General features: G+C 39.5%; 2 protein-coding genes and 1 pseudogene across 10 annotated transcripts in view; 2 read left to right on the forward strand and 1 right to left on the reverse strand.

Annotated features, from left to right (window-relative positions):
- The window catches only part of GTF2H1 (general transcription factor IIH subunit 1), a 33985-nt gene extending 16748 nt beyond the window's left edge, over positions 1–17237 (reverse strand). Inside the window, exons 1-6 of the mRNA XM_007174844.3 lie at positions 17007–17237; positions 9222–9390; positions 5633–5825; positions 4604–4769; positions 3559–3652; positions 1493–1642 (exon numbers count right to left, since the gene is read on the reverse strand). Of these exons, the coding sequence (XP_007174906.1) occupies positions 1493–1642; positions 3559–3652; positions 4604–4769; positions 5633–5825; positions 9222–9375 (757 nt within the window). The 5' untranslated portion in view covers positions 9376–9390; positions 17007–17237. The remainder of the gene's footprint in view (positions 1–1492; positions 1643–3558; positions 3653–4603; positions 4770–5632; positions 5826–9221; positions 9391–17006) is intronic.
- LOC103019826 (heterogeneous nuclear ribonucleoprotein A1-like) lies at positions 135–1410 on the forward strand (annotated as a pseudogene).
- A 219-nt stretch (positions 17238–17456) lies between the features above and the next one.
- Positions 17457–24358, forward strand: part of HPS5 (HPS5 biogenesis of lysosomal organelles complex 2 subunit 2) — a 45388-nt gene continuing 38486 nt past the window's right edge. For 2 of the 9 annotated variants that reach the window (XM_057552279.1, XM_057552271.1), the window contains exons 1-3: positions 17457–17617; positions 22085–22199; positions 22802–22965. In XM_057552279.1, coding sequence (XP_057408262.1) covers positions 22858–22965 — 108 coding nt within the window. In that variant the 5' untranslated portion in view covers positions 17457–17617; positions 22085–22199; positions 22802–22857. Of the gene's footprint in view, positions 17618–18050; positions 18315–20870; positions 20995–21033; positions 21817–22084; positions 22200–22701; positions 22966–24358 lie in introns of those variants that run through there. The other 7 variants (XM_057552273.1, XM_057552274.1, XM_057552277.1 and 4 more) reach the window with 7 other exon arrangements.

The following is a 24358-nucleotide window of genomic DNA, read 5'->3' on the forward strand; positions in this document are numbered from 1 at the left end:
CTCAGAAATAAAAAAATTCACTAACAGCATTAATGATGAGAGCAGCAAACTAAATGCTAAAGTGTGCTTTCTGCCCATGGACGCCGCCGAGTAAGCATCGTTGACGTCTCCCCCACCACCCCGCCACTGCCGTCATGTTTAAGTCAGAGTCACACAAAGAGCCTGAACAGCTGCGGAAGCTCTTCATCGGAGGTTTGAGCTTTGAAACAACCCAGGAGAGTCTGAGGAGCCATTCTGAGCAGTGGGAAACGCTCACAGATTGTGTGGTAATGAGGGATCCAAACACCAATCGCTCCAGAGGCTTCGGGTTTGTCACATATGCCACTGTGGAGGAGGTGGATGCGGCCATGAATGCAAGGCCACACAAGGTGGATGGAAGAGCTGTGGAACCAAAGAGGGCCGTCTCAAGAGAAGATTCTCAAAGACCTGGTGCCCACTTAACTGTGAAAAAGATTTTTGTTGGTGGCATTAAAGAAGACACTGAAGAACATCACCTAAAAGATTATTTTGAACGGTACGGGAAAACTGAAGCGATTGAAATCATGACTGACCGAGGCAGTGGCAAAAACAGAGGCTTTGCTTTCGTAACCTTGGATGACCATGACTCTGTAGACAAGGCTGTCATTCAGAAATACCACACTGTGAATGGCCACAACTGTGAAGTAAGGAAAGCCCTATCTAAGCAAGAGATGGCTAGTGCCTCATCCAGCCAAAGAGGTCGAAGTGGTTCTGGAAATTTTGGTGGTGGTCGTGGAGGCGGTTTTGGTGGGAATGACAACTTTGGTCGTGGAGGAAACTTCAGTGGTTGAGGTGGCTTTGGTGGCAGCCACGGTGGTGGTGGATATGGTGGCAGTGGGGATGGCTATAATGGATTTGGTAATGATGGAATCAATTTTGGAGGTGGTGGAAGCTACAATGATTTTGGCAGTTACAACAATCAATCTTCAAATTTTGGACCCATGAAAGGAGGAAACTTTGGAGGCAGAAGTTCTGGCCCCTATGGTGGTGGAGGCCAATACTTTGCCAAACCCCGAAACCAAGGTGGTTCCAGCAGCAGCAGTAGCTATGGCAGTGGCAGAAGGTTTTGATTACTGCCAGGAAACAAAGCTTAGCAGGAGAGGAGAGCCACAGAAGTGACAGGGAAGCTACAGGTTACAAGAGATTTGTGAACTCAGCCAAGCACACTGGTCGCAGGGCCTAGCTGCTACAAAGAAGACATGTTTTAGACAATACTCAAGTGTACGGGCAAAAAAACTCGAGGACTATATTTGTGACTAATTGTATAACAGGTTATTTTAGTTTCTGTTCTGTGGAAAGTGTAAAGCATTCCAACAAAGGGTTTTAATGTAGTTTTTTTTTTTTTTTTTGCACCCATGCTGTTGATTGCTAAATGTAATAGTCTGATCATGACGCTGAATAAATGTGTCTTTAAAAAATAAATAAATAAAAATAAATAAATAAAGACTAGAGTGTGTCAAGGATAAACAGTTACCTTTTTCATCTATTTTGGCACATTCTGCAAAGAGGTCCTTTGACCCAGTATTCAGCCGGTCCCTGTGAAAATAATGGGACTGAAAGAAACGTGTCCAGAATTCCTTTTCTGTCATGTTGTGGGGAACGTTTTCTGCATATTTCATTTTTACTGTGAAAAAAACCCATAATAGTTACATACTGAATTTCCAATTCTTAAAACCTCTGAAATTAGTTTCAAAATAGACTAATAGCAAAACTAGATTATGAAAGTATTCAACTCTACAAACTGTATATAATAATCGTAAATATAAAATATAACTTGAGAGATTAGGTGAGGCACTACCTTTATGAATCTTAACAAATTACAAACAAAACCTTATTTTGAATATTTATTTATTTGGCTGTGCTGGGTCTTAGTTGAGGCGCGCAGGATTGTCGTTGCAGCACGCGGGATCTAGTTCCCTGACTAGGGATCGAACCCGGGCCCCCTGCGTTGGGAGTGCGGAGTCTTAACCACTGGACCACGAGGGAAGCCCCACAAAACCTTACTGTGTACCAAGAAAATTAACAAGTTTCAAAGTGTTAGTGGAAACACCAAGCTTCTTGGAGTGAGACCTGAGTCTGCTTATTTGATCACTTATACATGGACACTTTTAATCCAAGGCACCGTGTTAGGTGCTGGGGAAATTAAGATCTCCATAACCCACTGGACTATCAGTTTGGCACTCCAGATGCTTACATTGTTCAATAAGCAAAGAGATTAAGAGGTTTAGGTCTCTTAAGCTGGAGAGCCTAAGTTTAAAATTCTAGGTCTGCCACTTACTGTCTGTGTGATGCTGGACAAATTACTTAATCTTTCTTTATCTTGGCTTCCTCATCTGTAATATGGGGGTAATGATAGTACCTACTTCATAGGTACTATCTGTGATGATTAAATGAGTTAACATACATAAAGGCCTTAGAATGGTGTCTGGCACATAGTAAACACTACATAATTATGTTATTATCAGAAAGATAAGAAAATAATTACATTATAATGTGGTAAGAAACAGGGCCCTATGGAAGGAGTGGGGAGGGGGCTTATATCTGCCTAAGACAGTCAGGATTTTACAGAAGTGGCAATGAAGTGATGCTTGAGCTGAGTCCTGTGGGAGAGAGATGTTTCCTAAGGACTAAAGGGGCAGGAGTGAGGAAGTAGAAAGAGAGAATAGTGTATGGCTTGAGAGCTTTGTTTAGTTAGAAGAATGACTGAAGCAGCTGCTCTCAACCTTGGCTGCACATCATAAATCACTAGAGCTAGAATCAAAACATTTATATTTTTAGGATGATTTCCGCAAGGGAGGCAGCATGAAGGATGATCTGAGTTAGTGCTGCAGAGACTCATTTATTGATGCCTCTGGAGCATGTCATCTTACTCATGTATGTTAAAGGGTATATAAAGTTTAGGGACTTCCCTGGTGGTCCAGTGGTAGAGAATCCGCCTTCCAATGCAGGGGCAGGGGACGGAGGTTCGATCCCTGGCCGGGGAACTAAGATCCCACATGCTGCGGGGCAACTAAGCCTGCGTGCTGCAACTACTGAGCCCGCACACCTCAACTAGAGAGCCCCTGTGCCACAAACTACAGGGCCCACACACTCTGGAGCCCATGTGCTCTGGAGCCTGCGCACCACAACTAGAGAGAGAAAAATCAGCAGGCCACAACTAGAGAGAAGCCTGCACGCTGCAACGAAGAGCCCATGCGCCGCAACTAAGACCCGATGCAGCCAAAAATAAAATAAATAAATAAATTAATTAAAAAAAAATATACATAAAAAAGAAAAAAATAACTTAAATATTAAAGAAAAAAAAAGTTTAAGAACCACCGGTGGAAAGAATGGGAAAGTCATCATACCAATGGATTGATGACAGCACATTATATGCTAAGCCATTAGTATCTACCACATGTCAGGCACTGGATAACGTACTTTACATATTTTATAGCACTTCATCAGGAATAAAGGTAAAGCCTTTTGTTTTTCAATGATACATTACTGAATTCATCCAAACAAATATTTTAACTATCTGAAAGAACTGATTTTTCTTACCCGCTGGATAGGTCCTAAATATGGACTCAATGATATCAGTTGTTAAATTGTATCTCAGACCATTACATCCATCTGTTTGGGGCCGGACATCAGCCTAAAATAAAGACCACATATATATCTGTATTTGTTAGAATATTGGGGGAAGATGTCTAAGAACCCAATGGACATTGGACAAAGGTGGAAAAACAGACTCTCTGAATGAAATACAGAGACAGAGATAAGTCCCTCACCTATGCTTTTGGCATAGAGACAGGGCTCACAGAAGCCTGAGCTGGTTTCACATAATTTTAGTGAACTGTAAAATCTGCTTTTTGAAAATACAACATGGTCAAATAGGCACATTTAAGTGTGGCCAAAGGCAGATATCTAGTGGAGCTTTAACATAAAACTTATACAGTTACCAAATATTTAACTATTTGGTTACTAAGTAGTTAAATATTATCTGACTGGTTTCTTTAAGAAGGCCTTATTAATTCAATTCACTGCTAAGCACTAAGAAAGATGCCAAACATTTAACTGGTACTCAAATTTTTGTTAAATGTATAAATACTGCTTTGGTTTTACCAGAGTATAGACTGAATTTCACTTTCTAATTCCACACATAAGGTAGTCTCAATTTTCCTCTTAAGATACATTTTAGAGATCTTACTTTTTTATAACATGGTGGTCATTATACATTTAAACTTTGCATTATAAGTAAAATATTGTAATCATTAAAAAAAAGGTAGCTGAAAGCCCTAAATTTAAAAGTATTAGGGGAAATAAGCATTAGTCCAATTGCTAAAAGATTCTTTTTCAAAAGTCCATTTGATTTCCAGCATACTAGGGTCAAGTCCAAAAAACTAAGAAAATACCATTGGCAAAAAATATATAAATTAAAAAAGATACTGTATGTATTTAAAAAATTATTTTAGAAGAATACCATGGATACTGAAGTATCCATTAATTTACTTGAAGAAAATGCTAAATTTTACAAAAGAAATGGCATCGTTAACACATATACCATGTTTTTTTTTCCCTTTAGAAATCTAGAAGGGTCACATACCAGAAATGCTGCAGAAATGCCAACATCCTGCTTATGATTAGATGTGGAAGAACTCTCTGTTGCATTCACATTTAAACGATTGGCCCAGAATTCCTCAGCACTGATCACTTGACTCACAACAAGGTCTTTATAAAGCTGAAACAAAACAGGGTCTTCTTGCAGCATTCTGGTGATAGAATATATCGAACATATTGAACTTTTAGAATAAAACACCATTTAGGTAACATTCAAAAAAGACTTTAGCCACATGAAACACCCAACTTTCATTTTGTGATGGCTGAGCGGCAGAGGTCATTTAGTTCATTTGTTAGTAATTAAAAGCAAAAAAAACATTTTTGGAGGAACAGACGTAAGTGCAGATAAACAGAAGTCAGTCTGAAAAAGCAAAGGCTAAACGCTTTGAGGGCATGGATTGGGTCTTATTCATCCCTATATTCCAGTGATACAAAGGCTGTATTTGTACTGTACTGTATTCTCCTTCACAAAAAGGTGAATGGGGAAGAGAGATTTTCTAGCAACTAGTTTTTCATGGTGATAAGCACCTGGAGCCATAAGCACAGAAAGATAATTCATCTTATCAGAAATTCTCATTATGTTAGATGTTTTCTCAACTTTTTTACAGTATGACTTCTTTCAGGTTTCTTATTCACAAACACATTTCTAATGGTTTAGTATCTTTTCTGTGACAGAGAACTAGAGAATTAAGGGACCTTATTAGCACCTTCGAATCGCAGTTCTGTTCCTAATCAGACGTTAGGCTTGAGGCAGTTCGTCTGAGTTTATCTAATCTGTCGAAAGCCAAAGCTAGTAAAATGCTAAAGTTAATGCTAAGTAAGTTAAAGTTAATGCTAAATAATAATGCTAGTAAGATGCTAAAGTTAATAACCAAAGGTAAAGGTAAAGGTAAAGATAACAAAGCCCAAATTTTCCTAAACTACACTGTCAAAGCACAAGGGGTGAGAAATAAACTATTACTTGACTGGTGAGAACCTAGCATCTCTTTAAAAGGCTGTTCTTTCCCTCCTTCACCTGTTTTTCTCTTCCAGTTCTTTATTTGCTTTCCTCTTGAATTTGGGCAGCAACTGCTGAAGAAGGTCTTTCACTGCATCTCGCTCTTTCACTGCTGTGCTTTCATTGGAAAAATGGAAGTTAGTTGTGTCCCCTGCATGCAGGACCAGCTGAAGTTGAATTTTAGCTTTTCCTTCTGGACTGATTTTCTGGCCTAAAAAGAAGCATGAGGCTAGTTAGATGAGGACACTCACACTGTGGAAAGCCATACAATAAGTTACTTCTCTCAAGAAGACTCAGGCTTCCTTTGGGCTTTAGTTGCCCTATTCCAATCTTGATGCTTCAGCAGAAATATACACTTCTCAAATAACCCCATATAACCAGAGCATGGTTCAACAAATTCACTGCTAACACTTGGCTTCCTTCTTCAGTATCCTTTTTGTGTGGCACTTCTCACCCACTGCTTCCACCTATGGATACTAAAGGGCTTTGGTTTCCACTCAACTGGGCAGCTTTCTTTAAAACTTTCTAAACAGCCAACTCAGAGTCCTGAATCCACCCTGAACACCTGCTTCCGACATTATCATTAATAAAAATGATTTGTCATGATTCAAAAAACTCCAAAACATAGCCCATGGCTTAATTACTAATTGCGAAGGAAAATACGTAATTTTACATTTGAGAGATCAGGTGTCAGCACTTTAACCAAGTGATCAAACTTAGCCTCATTAAAAATGGAACAACCTGACACTATGGGCTTTCTGAGGTGACAGAATAGCAACACCACCACTTATGTGTTGTTCTTGCTGAAAATGTTTAACTTGAGTATAATCAAGCCTGTAGACCTGACTTTTAATTTATAAGAAATACAGGTATACAGGAAAAAAATTAAACAAAACCTTGAGGAGACCATCAGACAAAATCAGAATGTGTGATATTCTACAAGCCCATACTCTTAAAGAACAGACTAAAGAGACTACAACTACATACATGAACCTAGACTAGGTATTGGTTAAAAAAAAAAAAATCACAGCTATAAAAAACTTTGGACAACTGGGGAAATGCAACAATGGTCTGGATATTTATTAAAATTTTCTTGGTGTCATAATGTTATAAGCAGTCAAAGTGTACACTCACATAAAAAAGCAAATATGGCAAAATAACTAATATTTAGATGGGATACAATATACACGTATACATTGTACTATTCTTTAAACTTTTCTGTAACTTTGAAGATTTTCATAATAAGTTGGAGCTGGAAATGTCAAAATATACCTACATAATAGAGATCTTGTATTCTTAAAAAGTGGGCCTCATGGCTTGTCTTCTTCATAAGGGAAACAGAGATGAAGGGGCTTTGTCTCACTAAATGGGTGACTAATGGTAGTGTGAACCCATTACCTAGAGCTCTCTGCCCCAAGCAACCTACTAACACTTAAATAAACAGAAACTTTTTCAATGAAGATACTGCTTCCAAACCAAGTTTAGATGAAATACCTTACTGCCAAAAAGAGCAATATGAAGCAATTTACACTGTCAGCCAGCCTGTTCCATTATTCCATACCTCCAAAACCATCTATCACTCCTCTCTACCTATCTTTTCTCAGTCACTGCTTTATTCTTGCTCTATCTTAGCATGTGCCTCTGAGAGACCTACTTTTGAAGTTTTTTAACTATCTAACTGCTAATTTTCACCTTAGTAATTTATTATTGACAACTTCCAATGGCTTCTTTCAGAAATGAGCATTCTTTCAAATATTCAGCTTAAAATGAAAACTGATCTGGTGCAGATCTAAATTTGGGTACGTGCTCTCCTCCCCAATAGCTGAGAAGAACTGCTGAAATACAGAAGACAGGCATATTCTTTATTGCATGCTGTGAGCATCACATTGAGTATGTGTTTTGCAAAGGTATAAGGCGAGAAATGCTAATACAGGCAGTTCCTAATTTATGAGTCTATTGTAGAACAAATGTTAGTTTGTAAGACTATTGTTAGAAACTTCGTGAGGCATTTCTCCACAGAAACAAAGTTTTGAAAGGAAGTAGTGTTACCAGGAGAGTGGACAAAGACCAGATAGTTTAGGCAGTACTGAATTATGATGAATTTTAAACAGCATTTCCTTTTGAAAATTAAGATTCTAAGTTATTTCAGTGGAGAAAGATGAGCATCTTGGTCATTTCCAGCAGCAAATTAGAGGTAAGTCCTTAGGGCAACTGTTCATACACAAAGGACATTTGTAAACTGACCACTTGCAAGTTGAGGATTGTCTATGTTTTGAGGTGTCATGTTCCTTGAAATCCGTTGAGGATTTTATCTAGGAGAAGAATCTCATATCCAGGAAAATAAATGAATCCATATTGATGGTCACAGTTAAGATACCACAATTTGTTGAGGGCTTTGTTGCCCAACTCCCCTGGGGTCCCTCCTATTCAAGGTCTTTTAGTTAGGTGAATTGCAGAAATCCCTTTCAGAGTAAAGGTTCTAAATCCCAGGATTCACTTGGTGCCTTTAAACCTAATTATTATTGAGCCACAAAGTACCATACCCTTTGGGTAATAAATTCAAAGTTAATTTTGCAAATTTGAAAAGAGAAGGGGTTTTGATGTTAGCCTTCATACTTGAAAATCATAAAAAGAAAAAGGATATAAAAATATTATGCTCTGTATTTCTCCCATCTACATTTAGTATAAAATTAAGTCTATTTTCTCAACAGATGATGGCCACATAAGCAAAGATTAATTAGACGACTTAAAAGATACAATTTTATTAAGGGCAATCTGGCATCATCTATCACGATTTTTTAAAAAATAAATTTATTTATTTATTTTTGGCTGTGTTGGGTCTTCGCTGCTGCATGCAGGCTTTCTCTAGTTGCGGCGAGCGGGGGCTCCTCTTTGTTGCGGCGCGTGGGCTTCTCATTGCGGTGGCTTCTCTTGTTGCGGAGCATGGACTCTAGGCGCACGGGCTTCAGTAGTTGTGGCACGCAGGCTCAGCAGCTGTGGCTCGCAGGCTCTAGAGTACAGGCTCAGAAGTTGTGGTGCACGTGCTTAGTTGCTCGCGGCATGTGGGATCTTCCCGGACCAGGGCTTGAACCCATGTCCCCTGCATTGGCAGTTGGATTCTTAACCACTGCGCCACCAGGGAAGTCCATCTATCAAGATTTTAAATGCATGAACCATTTGAACCTGTAAGTCCACTGCAAGGATGTATCCCATACATACAACCTCAAAAAGATATTAGTGCATAGATCAATACTGCAACATTGTTTTCAATAACAAAATTCTGAAAACTTCCTAAATGTCCTTCGATAGTGGACTGGTTAAATACATAAGTGTAAATCCATTCAGTGGACTATTATGCAACTCTTAAAAGAAGGAATGTGTGGAGATCTTTATGTGAGGTAGATTTACACATGTAAAGCTGTACATACTCTATTATTGTAGAAAAGGCAGGTTACAGAATTATATTCAATGATCCTACTCTATAATTATTTTTATACAGCTGATTTTTTGACATTATAATAAAAACCCCACAAAGACTGTATAAGCAGTCTTCTTATAAAGTTACTAAAAAATATGACATACATCAGACTTAGTATAGCTGACTTACATTTAATATCTGCATACATATGGCTGATGGTAAATCTATCTTTGCCTTCAGGTGCCCAAGCAATTCTTTCTGCCATGAGGTACAGAGCTCCATCCTGCTTCTTTTGTCGCACCTTCTTTACAATCAGCAAAACTTCTTCAGATGAAGTTGCCATGATGGCTAGAAGGTGCTAAAAAAGACAAAAAGATTTCACATCTCAATTAGGGTTGGATTCGTTGACTTGAGTCCCTTCCAAATCTAAAATGAGTAATAAGGAGGGAAAAAAGTCTTCTCCCTCATTCAGAGTTGAAGATAAAGCTGTATGGCGTTATTCCTTTAAAATCAAATTTCATTTTGCTCATACCACAGGTATGAATTTACACAACACTTAAAGTTGACAACACCTGGCAGTTTTCAAACCATTTCCATATATGCTAATCAGAGTATTTTCAATTTATTTTTATTTTCCTGTTATATTATTAAATCTTAAACACATGATTTCACTACAAATATGCGGTCTCTAACCTACACTGCAGAACTTTAGAATTACACAGCACTCTACTGGATATTTAGTTCAAATTTGTTTCAACTGAAAAAACTAAGAGTCAAAGGGTTTGTGTGACCTTCCTAAAACCACTCCTAGATCTAAAAACCCAGTCTAAGTCTGTTCCCCTATGCATAAACATAAAACTGAAACAATTTAACACTTAACACTTCAGATGCTATCTTCCACATCTTTTAACAATCAAATGTCTTCAACTGCTCTCCAGTCTAGGAGGAAGATTCATTTGTATATGGCTAATTTGTTACCTAGGAAGAAACAGCTTGGAGCTCCCCCCAACTTCACCCCATCCTGGGAATCTTAACCACCCAACCCAAATCCTAGAGTCTTGAGTGTAGCTGTCTGGAATATGAGGCTGAAAAGGATTTTGAGGCCGTCTGGGCTCAACAGGAAAGATGCCATGATTGATGAAGTCTGCCATGGGCTGCGATGGGGAAAGTGGTGGCACAAATGGCACATATATGCCATTTCTGGTGAAGTTATGACTTTAGTTTTCATTCCCAAAGGAATGATTTAAAATATAACTTAAAAATATTTACTTCTTCAGGTACAAATTATAATTTCAGAGAAGTTAGCATATCTAGGTGTCATAAGAATTAAATTTGAGCAAACAAGTGAAGCTTTATTGTAATGTTTCTTATTCACTGAAACAGTGATTTAAAAATCAAAAATACAAGTAAAAAAAAAAAAAAGAGTGAAATTTTAATTTCTCTGAAGTTGACTACCTGAATTTTGAGTAGCCAGATCTTCCCTTTTAGTTTCCTTACAGGCTACTCCACCCCAAAAATGGAAAGGAAAAGGGTCAGTGTGAATACATTTATTCAATAGTTCTGTACTGAGCCAAGGAGTCTAGGGATTACCCGAAGACAAATGTCTGCCAGTAGTGATTTCTGCTTTCAGAAAGCTTCCAGTCTAGTGAGCAAGATGGGTGTGTGTGTATATACAAATTAGAATGTGTAAAGTCCCAAAAGGGAGACAAAAAACAGTTCTGAATTAGGACTCAGAGGCAATTAACTTCTTCACGAGAGGCTTTGTCAAATATTTGTCACAGATATCTTAGGGCAATAAAAAAAATTCAGTTACAATTAACTGAACAAACAAAATGCAAATCACTAAATGCATAGTCCTTAGGTGTTCCGTTTGATGCATTCTGGCAACTGTATACACCCATGTACCATTACCCAAAACAAGACAGAGAACATTTCCATCACCCCCCAAGTTCTCTCACGTCCCCTTCTAGTCAATTCTCTTCCTCCCACCCTCGAGCAACTGTTTTCTGATTTCTATCACCACAGATTAGTTTCTGTCTGTACTAGGATTTCATACAAATGGAATTCAGGCACTATGTATGCTTTTGTCTCTGGCTTTTTGCTTAACATGTTTCTGGAAATTCACCATATTATTACATGTATCGGTAGTTTATTCTTTTTTATACATAAGTTAGTTATGAATTGGGTCTTGAATGAGGGTTTTGACAGAGAAATGGCAATAAGCATTATAGGCAAAGAGAATGGCTTGGGGCAAAGGCTCTAGAATCTCTGCGAATGGTTAGTAGTCCACTCTGGATGTAGCACAAAGTTCATGATGGGGATCAGTGGGATATGAAGTTGGACAGTTAAGATGGAGGCAGATAGTGGAGAATACCCCCCTATGTGGTAGACAACAGAAAACTTCTAAAGATTTGAGTAAGGAAGTGATTTGTATTTTAGGAAATTAATCTGAGGCAATATGAGAGAGACTGAAGAGAGGACCAGAAAGGGTCTGAACCAGGCTGCTGGCAGTGAGAATGGAGAGGAAGGGACAAGGAGGAGTACTGAGGAAGCAGGATGAATAGACACTGTGCTGAAGGAGGTGAAGGAGGTGTCACAGCTGCTTGCTCACACCCCACTTCTAAGCCTAACTGACATGAGTACAGTGATGCCACTCACAGAAACAGTAACAAGGAAAAACAAGTTTGAAAGTGAAGGCAAGGAATTCAGCTCTGAAAATGAGTGTGAGGTGCTGTTGAGTCACGCAGGTAGAAATAGTCTGTATTATGTGGGCATTTATAAATGTTGGGACAGAGCCTAGTAAGTTCAGTTAACAAAAAGGGATTTAAAAAATGCCACAATCTCACAACTTTAACATCAATTTTCTTAATTTTAAATTGTGCTTATCTGTACTCACCTTACAAATGTAATCATGAAGTACAGCCAAGTTATCTTGTTTATTTGCCATTGAAAACATTTTCCCATGTTACTTTACAATCTCCAGTTTTAATATCCATACATATATGATAAAGGGTCAAAATTCTTAATATATAATACCATCTTTTAACTGATTTACTTATTTGATGTCCTCCAAAGATTTTGATTAGAGGATTACTGTTGCTTAAAAAGTTTGAAAACCACTGTTTTAAAGGACTATTGTTTTTTTTTGGCTGCACCGCAGCTTGTGGGATTTAAGTTTCCCGACCAGGGATCGAACCTGGGCCCTTGGCAATGAAAGTGCGCAGTCCTAAGCGCTGGACCGTTAGGGAATTCCTTAAAGGACTATTTAATGACATGAAAAGATAAACTGTTAGGTGATCAAAGCAAGCAAAAAAAGCATGTAGTCTGATTCCATATTCTTAAATTTTAAAAAATCTTCTACAATTTATTGACTGCTTGTAATATGTGCCAGGCATTGGGCTAAGTTCTTTATAGGCATTATCTCATTCAGTCCCCAGTTAACAATCCTGAGGTAGGTTCTATTATTAGTTCCATTCTGCAGATAAAGGAAACTGGGTCTGAGAGATCAAGATGCTTTCCGAAAGCATCAAGAAGTAGAACTGGGTTTGAATCTGGGTCAGTCTGACCTTGGAGTTCCATTATGCTATTCTGCAAATATATATGACTGGAGAGACATACACCCAATTTAATAGTGGCTACCGATGGTGATAGGACTACAGATGATTTGAATGTTCTTTTTGTTTTCTGGACTATCTACAATAAATATGTATTTTGTAATGACAAAAGCAGTTACTAAAAATGTCTTTCCAAGAGTTTATTCTCTATCAAATCACATCTATAAGGTAACATGCGAAGGTGTTAGGGTTGGTAAGAATTAAAACTGTTATTTTCAATTTCTGTAATATGTGTATTATTTTTATTTAGTATTAAAATACTAATATACTAATACTAATTTAATTTATAATAATTTTTATAACATCTATGGAACCATTAAATATTTTAATATTAATTTTATAATATTCATTATAATAAACACATAACTATTAAAAACATTTAAAAAACCTGTCTATACTATGTAAAATTAAACTGCATACCATATGAACCACATTTTAGGAAACATGAATTAAAATCTGAGAAAGATAGGAGAGGTGCGTGTGTGGAGGGGGATAAGTAGATAATTACAGGATAATTTTAAATATGTCCATATATGGAGGAAATGCAAGGTTACAGCTGACAGAGCAAGTCACCAATTAACTGGGCTTACAGGCACAAATAAAAAGTGTTAACTTTGGAAAAGAACAGAAAAACCTTTCTGAGATGGGAAGGTAAGGAAGAAAGATGAATGAAGACAGAAACTGTAAAGTGGAGAATAAATTAGATTAATAGAACTATTAGAGTTGGCTACTTTAAATCAATTGGGGAAAAACATAGCCTCTTATGCACAGCATGTAAAACCATTCATATTAAAATCCATTTAGAGGGAGCTTTAAAAATAAATCAGAGATAAGTTATTGAACACTGGGAATAACTAGTCAATTGCCTCACAGCTAATCTGCTTGGCAAATTTCCCTGGTCATCTGTAGCACCTCTGTTAATTGTACAAGGACCAGTTTTAGGAAGTTTAATAGAACCAGTAGGACCATCCTACAATGGCTTCTATGATTTCTAGATTTTTCTTGAAGGTGGCTCCTTGGGTGGCAAAAACTTCTTTCTAGTAGAACTCTGTAAGAGCCACAGAATATTTTGTTTATGAAAAACATCGGTGCAGTTATATTTAAACAAAGCGGCTTGATGAAGATCTAGCTTTACTTAAAAGATTATTTACTTTATGAAATAATCTGCCACAAGACTTCTTTAAATAGCAAAATCCTCCAGTAAAGGCATTTATTCATTTGCAGTTAAATATTTACTTGCTTGAGGCTAAAGGCACATGCATGCCTTGTGCTAAGCCTCTGCACATTCTCCTCCCTTTCCATCAATGAGCTTTTACTCATTTTCTGTCTACTCTAAGTTTCAAAGTTATCAGTATTCTTCTCTTTACAGCACTTATCACTACTGCAATTAATTTTTTAAAAATTAATTAATTTATTTATTTTTGGCTGCATTGGGTCTTCGTTGCTGCACGCAGGCTTTCTCTAGTTTCCGCGAGCAGGGGCTACTCTTCGTTGTGGTGCGCAGCCTTCTCATTGTAGTGGCTTCTCTTCCTGTGGAGCACGGGCTCTAGGTGCATGGGCTTCAGTAGTTGTGGCATGTGGGATCAGTAGTTGTGGCTCGCGGGCTCTAGAGCACAGGCTCAGTAGTTGTGGTGCACAGGCTTAGTTGCTCCGTGGCATGTGGGATCTTCCCGGACCAGGGCTCGAACCCGTGTCCCCTGCATTGGCAGGCGGATTCCCAACCACTGCGCTACCAGGGAAGTCCCTGCAATTAATTTTTAAAGTAATTCTTTTAATGCCTTTCTCCCCAAAAGACTGCAAGCTTCATAAAGAAGGGCAGAGGCTGCATGTGTTGTGTTCATGGCAATACAGAGCCCAGCAGCATATTTTAGCCCATAGAAATAGTCCAATAAATACCTATGACATCAATTTAAGATCTCTGTTGTTAAAAGAATACAGTCTTGGTTAAGACATAACAAGAAACCATTGTACATACATCCTTGGCTAAACTCCAGGAAGCACTAAAGCTCTCAACTCACAGATCAGAGTATCATTCCTCACAGATTCCAATAACTGGCTTATAAGTAAACAGGGTTAGGAAGAATCTGAAACTATTCAGGAGAAATCTTTAAATTTCCATTTCCTACATCTCGTGTCTCTGCATTTCCATTACCTACATCTCCTTTTCCAACGTGCAGAGATAAATGGGGCAGAAGAAAAAAAGGCAACAAGTGAAATATAAACTCCTTCTCACTCTCTAAAAGGAGGATTATTATTAGAGAAAGCACTTCTGTGTCTGCCAGCATACAAAATGGAGACTGGAATGCTGCTTGCCATCGGGCAATCCTAAAAAATGTTAACAATTCAGCACTACAGGGAATAAGACCTTGGAAGTATGTAGAGAGTGACCAAAATGTACTGTTTTAAGGATAGTTACACACATAAAGAAGATATTAAAGAGAATAACTGAGGTAGCAATTTTAAGACCGAGCACTTTTTCATTTTACAGCAGTGATGGGAGAGGCAGGAGGAGAAAAATGCGACAGAGACGCAAGATAGAGGGAGCAGTATGCTCATATTCACTAATAAATACTGCATGCTGACAGAGTACGATACCAAAATTGAGAGAGGAGCAATCAGTTGGTAATCATACGTGGAGCAAGGAGGGACTATTAGATGGATGCCTGACACTGCCACATTGCAGGCAGGAAAGAGAGAAAGCAGAAAGGGACAATTTTTTTTTTTTTTTAATTAAAAAAAAATTTTTTTTGGCCGTGCCATGTGGCATGTGGGATCTTAGTTCTCGGAACAGAGATCGAACCCATGCTACAGTGGAAGCGGGGAGTCTTAATCACTGGACAACCAGGGAAGTCCCCAAAGACACTACTAGTAGCAGCATCCATGAAGCAGAAATAGTGGTCAAAATGCTAGGAAAGCTTAAGGTACACCTGACAACATTCTCATGGTAAAGAAAAAACCAGCAGCACAGAAAAGCAGGGCTAAAAGGTGTAAAGACAGCCCAGCAGGGATAAGATATAAGCCTTGAGAGCAGTACGTACAGGAAGCAGCCACAACTGACTGAAGCTGATCGTTGGGTATATTCTTTTTAACTGATTCCTCTCTCTTCGCACCAACCTTCCTAGTATTTTTAAAGAGCCCTCTCTGCATTTGTGTGGATTTTTTTTTAACATTAGCACTACCAATATGTATTTAATATCACCTAGGAGAGACTCAAAGCTCATCAGTCTGATGCACTGCCAAGTGTTAGATGAGTGAGAGTAGCAGAACAGGTTTAATGCCTCCAAATTATCTCTCCCTCCTTTCCAAACAACGGATTTCGGTCTGCTAAAAGGTACAAAGTTCTTTCCAGAGTCTAGATCTTTTGTAAGCCATAAGCCTGATACTAGAGGTTACCTTCCCCTCTGTTGTGACCTCTCCATCTCATTTGTTCTAGTTTTGATTTTTAAAAATCGATCTTAGGGTTGGCAACTTTGGCTTAGTTACCAAAGCCCAGTTCATGATATTCACACTGTGTTCCAAGAGGGGAGGCTGAGTGCTCCCAAACTCAATTCCACCATGGCATGCTGCTTTGTATGTTGGGGTTTCTGGTAAGAATTCAACGGGAAAAATTGTTCCACTCCTTTATGGAATCAGTATTTACTGCAAGGTATATTTTAAACCACTTAGTTTTTGTATGTTTTTAAAATTGGGTCTTCTAATGGGCAAAAGGTTGTTTTTATCTCTCTCCTCCCGCCCCCCATTTTACAGACCCTAAAGCGGACATTTAAGAGTCAACTGAATACACTTCCTTAGACAATGTAGTCTCTGAGAACACTAGGGAATTTCTAAAATAATTATTTATTTCCATGTGTTGGTGCTTAAAGATGATCAAATTGGGCACAGACCAAAATGTGATGTGTGTGTGGGGGGGGGGGGGTTGGCCTGGCACACGTGTTAAGAAGGTTTTAATAGTGGTAAGTTTGACAAGTAAAGCAAAAGGTGTGTGGACACTAAGGTAAAAGCTTTTCCCTTACAGAAACCGAAAGACTCAACAGCACATTTTCTAACGGGAAGGGCTCCTCAGCCGCAAAGAGGCCTCCGCGTCCTTCATCCTCATGAGCCAAGTCTGATCCCGTCTTTGAATAAATCTTCGAGTCCCTGCTTTCACTGGAGAGGTAAGGCTTCCTACAGACAAGTAGATTAGGGGTCGCCTCTTCCTCACTTCAGAATAATAAAGGGCTACCGAGACCGCAGGCTTGGGAGTTGTGGCAACGGCGACAGGGACACAGGAAAAATGGGCAGATTCCTTGCCGTCCTGCGGCCCCCAGGCCTGTCAGCTTTTCACCCGCCCGCCCACCCCCATTCTTCGGTCTAAACTTACCAGGTGGGAGCTACGGCCTTGGGCAAGGAGTAAGTTACTGAGCTGGGTCGAGTCGAGCTCCGCTGCGCTTCTTAGAGACGCTGCCGGGAAGAGGCTGAAACCCAGCAGCCGCCGCCGTCGCCACCGCCTCTGTTACCGGGGGGTCTCGCCTCCATCGCTGGCTGCGAGAACTCTGAAGGCACGTGACCGGAAGTGCCAAGGCGGGCCTGCGGGGCACGTGACCCCAGAGCGCGGCCGCCATGACACCTTCCGCTAGTTCCCTCCCTTCCCCGCCGGTGCCCTCCTGTTTCATTTCCTCCTGCCGGCTTTAAGCGGTGAAGGGTCCCGGGATCCTGCCTGGCTCACCCCTTTGGCCTAGAGCTCCTCCGGTCCCGATCAGCGCTGCGTCTTCGGCCGGCAGCGGCCCGCTTACTGCAGGCCCCAGAGAGCGTAATCGCGACCGCGGCCTGAGGGGGAGGGACCACGCGCAAGCAGGGGCGTAACCTGTCACGTGACGAGGAAGTACAGTTAACAGCTTTGTCCCAGCGTCCCCGGCGCTCCGGGATGACGTAAGCCAGGGAGGGGAGGAGTAGGAGGGGAGACTGAAGCTCAGGTGCGGCTCTTAGTGCGCGGTGAGTGTTACGGCATCCAACCGGGAGCTAGAGGGTGTGATCTATTGGAATTTGGGGGCTACCGGCCTGGAGATGGTGGAGAGGGGCTGAGACCTACAGGCTGTGAGCCTGGCTTTGAAAACTTGATTACCGAGGCTCCTTTCAAGAGATCTGAGTATAGTATTAAAGTTACTGCTGTTAAAAAGTTAGGAGTTCCGCTAGTCAGGGAGCTTGTGGTCAGGAACTGTCTGCATTGGTGTGTGCAAAGCATGCTGAGTGCATGAGTGAGTGAGTCGCCATTTCTTGGTCTGAGGTGGAGAGTTGTTCCTGTTACTTGGGTTTAAAGATCCCCATTACGGGAATGAGGGAATCTCGTACTTCCCCTCCGCATAATATCTTTAATTTTTGCTTCCTTTCTTTTCTCATTTGCCTCCCCTTCCTTCCACGCCCCTAGTGGGGAAGAAAGAAAGCTGTGATTTGCATTGGGTGTTCGCGCAGCAAACACTAGTCCATTAAAATGAATAAAAATGATTACTAGGACGAAGAGAAAAGCCTTTTCTTGATCCTACTGCTCCTTTAGTTACCATCAAGCAATGCGGGGAAATGGAAAGGTAACTAGATTTGGACTCAGGATTAGGGGATTCTAGTCTCAGCTCTACTTGTGAACTCTGTGACCTTGGGCAAGCCAACACTTCAAAAAGTTCTTTCATTGACTTTGGTAAGCATTTATGGCCACCTTCTATTTGCTTAGTTTTTTGCTAGGCTAACAGTGTGACAGACTTAACAGAAGTAATAGTTAAACTCGGTTCTGCAGGAAGATAGTGTTTTGTTAGATGGAGGAAGATTCAAGGAACAGCATATATTAAACCATGGAGGCACAGAAAGTTTATAGAATGAAAGGTTTGTACAGAGCTTTTTGTTGTTAAGCACATACTTAAGAAAATCTTGAATATATATGTGTATGACGAAATCACTGTGCTGTACACTTGTAACTAACACAACATTGTAAATTAACTATACTTCAATAAGAAATCTTGTTCAAGAAAATTTAAAACATAGACAGAAGGAGACAGGATAATATAACAAACCCTCATGTACACCTAACCAAACTTTAACAGTTATCAGCATTCTGCTGTTCTTGTTTGAGCAGTTTTAAATTTTCTAGGTACTTTTTATATCCATTATCACATTTGATTAATGGCAGCTTTCAATTTGAGCTTGATTCTACTGTATCTAGATACTGGCTAGGAAGATTATATTCATTTTGTTTGAAAATTTCTTTGGGTTTTAGTTAACTGCTTGCTCTGTTGAATCAAAAGTGTGACATGGCACATTGTAAAAAAATTATACTCCAATAAAGATGTTAAAAAAAACCAAAAAAGTGTGACATGGCTACTTTAAAAACATATCTGGAAAAAAAAGTCTGATACTATTTTAGGATGTAACATAGAAATTTAGTGTCCAGGTCAAGGAACTTAGTGTTTCTACTCTATTCTATAAGGAGTTTTATGTTCAGTTCTGGAGACCACATTTTTAGGCAAACTAAAGCTCTTGTGTGGAAGGCTGATCAGAACAGAGAGGAATTTGGAAATTGTCAGGTCAGGAAGAACTGGGGTTGATGAATTTTTAGAAGACCTCATAACACTTTTCAAATACTGAAGGACTGTTTTGAAAGGAGTGAACTTATTTCCTTAAACTGCAGAAGCCACAGTTGGAAATAAAAGCTCCAAGTCATCAGGTTTCAGCCCAATAGTAGAAAAAGTACCTTATAACAGTGAGAGCTGTGGAGGAGTGGAATGGGCAGCTTCATGAGAGGGAGCATTTCCTTTCCCTTGCTGAAAATGTTCAGGGATCCAGGGCAAGACTAATTTCTGAATTACATGGATGTGTGCACTGAATTACCTGTGAGTCTTCCATCTTGAGAATTCTGGGAAGTGGGACTTATGCTGGGCCTGAAAGGCTGGGCAGATTTTAGTAAGTAGATCTGGAGGGAAAGGAGTCATTTCAGAGAGAGTAAGCACAAAGAAAAATATAAATTTGGAGTTGGCTTAACACTATCACTAGCAACTTCTCTTGAGAACTGACATTGTTTATGCTATTCCTTTTTCATTCTCATCTCTATTAAGTCTTTTTCAGAAAAAAGAGAAACTTACTAGGTTTTTTACCCTGTTAGGTCATAATTTCCAGGTCATTCTCTCTTCACTGAGATCAAGACCAAATGGTCTATCTGTCTCAGAGATTGTTTTAAGATTGCAAGTGGAAGAGATAGGCACTGTGGTCCTGATGTCATTCCTTTCTATCTTCCTTAGGATCTTGTACAGTGATTTTATTTTCTTTTTCTTGTATCTTCAGTCCCTTTCATTTTTTTTTTTTAATTATTTATTTATTTGCCTGCTCCAGGTCTTAGTTGGGTCACACAGGATCTTCGTTGTGGCTGTGGAATCTTTGGTTGCGGCCTGAGGGAATCTAGTTCCCTGACCAGGGATCAAACCTGGGCCCCCTGCATTGGGAGCACGGAGTCTTAACCACTGGACCACCAGGGAAGTCCCTTCAGTCCCTTTCATTCTAAAGCCTTTTCTTTTGGCTGCTACCTACAAATCTGTTTGCATCTCCCCTGCTCCCAAGGTCAAGAGAGGTTTTCTCCTTCTCCACCAGATTTCTTGAGTAATTGAAAGGCCTTGTCTTTAGTTCCTCACCACCCTTCCCACCTTTTCTCAAGTCTTTGTTTTCTAGTGTCTAACCACAGCGCTTCACAGAAATTGTGTGCTCTCCCAACACCAAATTCTTCAATGCCTTTCTGTTGCCTACCAAACTAAAATTTGTGCAGGTTCCTTAGTTTGAGATTCACAGTGCCTTGTACCTTGTGACTGAAATACTGTTCCAGCTTTATCTTTCATTTTTCTGTTGCTTGTATCCTGTGTTTCAACCAAAGACTAAACTTGTATTCTCCAAATATATCCTCTATATCTTTGCTTATTGCTGCTGTACCTGCTACCCTTTCTTTTTTCCTTGTGATAAAACCTACTCAGCTCCAGTGCTGCTTCCCTTAGGAAGTTTTCTATGGTTGGTTTTAACTCAGTGTGATCCCTCTGTCCTCTAAGTTCCGACATAGGACCTTGCTTATGTTTCCCTTATGAGGGGTGTGTGTGTGTGTGTGTGTGTGTGTGTGTGTGTGTGTGATTTGTCTTTTTCTCCCTAGTTGATTATAAAGTGACTGATTTCTGGAATTACTTTATTTGTCTTGTTCGCACCACTGTGCCTCATATTTTACTAGAAACTGTCGACTCAGAGAAAGACACACAAGATGAGAGTTGTGAGTTTAAGTTTTATTCAGGGTCTTCCTGAGGACTATAGCCCAGCTAACAGCCACTCAGCCTGGAGGAAACTGCTCTGAAGAGGTAGGGGAGAAGACAGTTTATTTTATGTTATCTTATTTTATTTTTAAATTTTTATTGGAGTATAGTTGCTTTACAATATTGTGTTAGTTTCTGTTGTACAACAAAGTCAATCAGCAATGCGTATACATATATCCCCTCTTTTCTGGGTTTCCTTCCCATTCAGGTCACCACAGAGCAATGAGTAGAAGTTCCCTGTGCTATACAGTAGGTTCTCAGTACTAGTAACTCTATACTAGTAGTTATCTAGTTTATATATACTATCAATAGTGTATATAGAGAAGACAGTTTATATATGATTTTTGGCTAGGAAATAAGTGCAGTTAAGCCTACATCTTGGTAAAAGATTACTGCTAATCACAAAGAATAGAAATCTCAAGTTAATGATTTTAGTGCTTTTCTATGTATGGGAAGGTGCAAAAATCTGGGGTGAGTAAAATTCTTCCTGAGATATATGTCTACTAAGGGCCTGCTTTGTCCAAAGCAGAGGACCTCATCCTGTTGTTAATCCTTTCGGAGTGCACTGGTGGTCAGCAACTGTAGTGGGTTACGACTTAACCCTTGTAGAACTGGATGGCGAGCAACACTATTTGTCTTAGCAATCCTGATTTTTCTGTATCTACAGTACTTAATAAAATGAATGAGTGAAAAGGATGAGAGAAGATTTTTCTTAGATTAGGAATTCTCAAATATTTGAGTATAGGAGGACTACTAAAGAATTTTGTTTTTTCAGAACACCATTCTCCTTGCAGAGATCAGCTGTATAAAGAACCGTATTACCAGCAGAAAATAAGACTATATTATGTGTATGCAGTAAAAAGTATTGTAAGTTTATATATGGTTTGCCCCTGGAAAGTATGCTCCGTGAACGTTAGGACTTTGTTTTGTCCTCTGTTTTATCTCTGGGACCTAGAACAATGCCTGGCACATAGTTGTTGCTAAGTATATATTTGTTGAATAAATGAGTGAGTGAATACATGTGTTTCTGAAACAAAAAAATTAAAACCACAAAGTATAAATTAAAAACAATTAAGCATAAACAATTGTTTCTGAATTTTTTTGTAGTATTTGTTTTTTATTCTCAATTTGGTAGGTAACAGAGGATTGAGGAAAAGTTAAAATTAATGGATAGAATTTTCTTAAATTCTGCTTTCTTCTGGAAACTGGTATAATTTGAGAAAAAAGTACACTTGAGAGTTGTTGAACAGGTAAGAACTCTTGTGTTAGTTTACAAAGTCTTCACTGGGTAGTTGGCATTTGATACCTTGTATTCTTATTCCTATTCTTTCCTATCAGGCCTCTTATTGAAGCTCTTATTCCTCTTTCTGCGCTAATTCCCCACGCCTGACTTTTCACTTATTCACAGGCTGGAGGAAGCTATCCAGAGGCCCTTTCCTATTAAGCACGGTTAAAATGTGGGCTGATAACCATTGAATTTAACAAGAGACTTAAAAACAGAAGATTTACAGCTCAAAGAGTTGCAGCTGGAGCTGCTATTTTACCACAGAGGAGCTTGACAAAATTTCCCCTTATATCCTGCAAGCGTCTGTTCTACCTGTTCACACTGTTTGGTAAATAGAGTGGGATAGGATTGTGGAGGGCCTTGAGAATCTGGATTTCATTCTCTGGGAGTTTTAGGAGTCAGGGAATAATCAGTACAAGGTGATGGTCACCTATAATGTCACCTGCGTGTGTTTTCTTTCCACCTAGATGCCAAGGAGCTCCAGAATAGGGATCCGTGTCCCTTTCTCATGTTTCCCTGTTTTCTCCAGGGAAGGAGTGGTGAGCGTCTTAAATTATATTTTTGCAGGTTTTATTCAGGAATACTGTGCCTATCCCTCAACGTAGTTTCATCTTTCTGGGTAAATGACTTTCGTGCCAGTGATACCAGAGTCCTACAACCATGTTCTTGCAGAATTTGAGTCTCTGGATCCATTACTTTCAGCCCTGAGACTGGACTCCACTCGTCTAAAGGTGATTTTCTTGATCCTTATATCAGTTTTATTTTCACGTTCATATTTTTGTGTGCTCTCGGTTACATGCCCCCCCACCCCGTTCTTTATGTTTTATAGAATCTTGGGTGTTCTTACCTGTGCTAGTAATACCTCACATAGAAGTAGTATGTTCATAGCGCTTTCTTGATTTATTTTTCAAGCGATCGTTTGAATTCTTCTTTCCCATCCTTGGAAACTATGATATAGATTACTGAATTTTCCCGCCTCTAATCTTGCTGTCTTCTCTCAGAAAGTAATGTATTCAATTGAAAATAAAATAGTATAAATGAGTATACCCCATTGCATTTTGAGCAACACGAACCATTGCTATTAAACTAAGTTCGTTCCAAAACAAGGAGTTTGATGTACCCCCTCTGTTTTAGGGAACAGAGCTAAAAATTAGCTTTACAAAATTAGCTAAAAATTAGCTCTGTGGGAAGGAGTATGTGCTTCCCTCAAACCCTGAGTTCGTTTGATAAACTCAGGAATAACATGGTAAAGAACAGTTTCATAACCAATTCCAAAATAATTTCATTCTTATCCTTTTGTTCCCACCCCAAAGCACCTTTCTAGTCTCTGAGCAAAGGGAGAATAGGAAGTAATAGGCAAAGTAATATGGCCAACAATTATGAGGGTTGATATCAGACGTTTTTTAGCTGCAAGTGACAGAAAACCTTCTCAATAATAGCTTAAGCAGTAAAGGTGTTTATAACCTGGTTGGAGGTTATCGTTTCTGGGTTTAGTGTAGTGGCCTTTGATATTCCTTAGGACCCAGGCTCTCCATCTTTCCTGTTCTACCATCATCTGTATATTGACTATTGGTCACAGTTGCAAGATAAGTGTCCTGGCTCCAGTCTTGATGTATCCATTAGCATCTCAAGCAAGAAAGAGGTGGCCGAGAACAAAGGCTTTTTTTTCTTCAGCTTCGGCCATTTATCTGGGAGGGCAAAGCTTTCCGGGAAGCCCCAGTAGGGCTTAGTCTTATTAGCTGGATTTGAGTCACAGGGCTCCCCCTAGCTGCAAAAGAAACTGGCTAAGTGAAGATTTAGGTTTTCCAGCTTCTACGGTAGAAAGTAACAAGGTCGAAGAGGATTGGGAATGCCTGTTCGTTCACCAGCCAATAATTTTTGTCACAGGGTATTGGGCACAGCCGGGCCACAGCTTTCTCTGGTGGGTAAGGAGAAGAATCAGGAGGCTGAAGGTGTGGGGAGACGTAATAGTACAGTGACTTGCATTTGTGTCCTCTGCAGTCTCACTTGCTCTCAAAGCTGTGGACATTTTGTGCCGATTATACAGACTAGAAGTGATTTATGTGAGCAGATGATTAAAGTGGTTGCTTTATCCCCTAGAGACTTACTTGATCTTCCATCATT

This window comes from Balaenoptera acutorostrata, chromosome 9 (genome assembly GCF_949987535.1).
Source record: "Balaenoptera acutorostrata chromosome 9, mBalAcu1.1, whole genome shotgun sequence".
Classification (NCBI taxonomy): Eukaryota; Metazoa; Chordata; class Mammalia; order Artiodactyla; family Balaenopteridae; genus Balaenoptera; species Balaenoptera acutorostrata.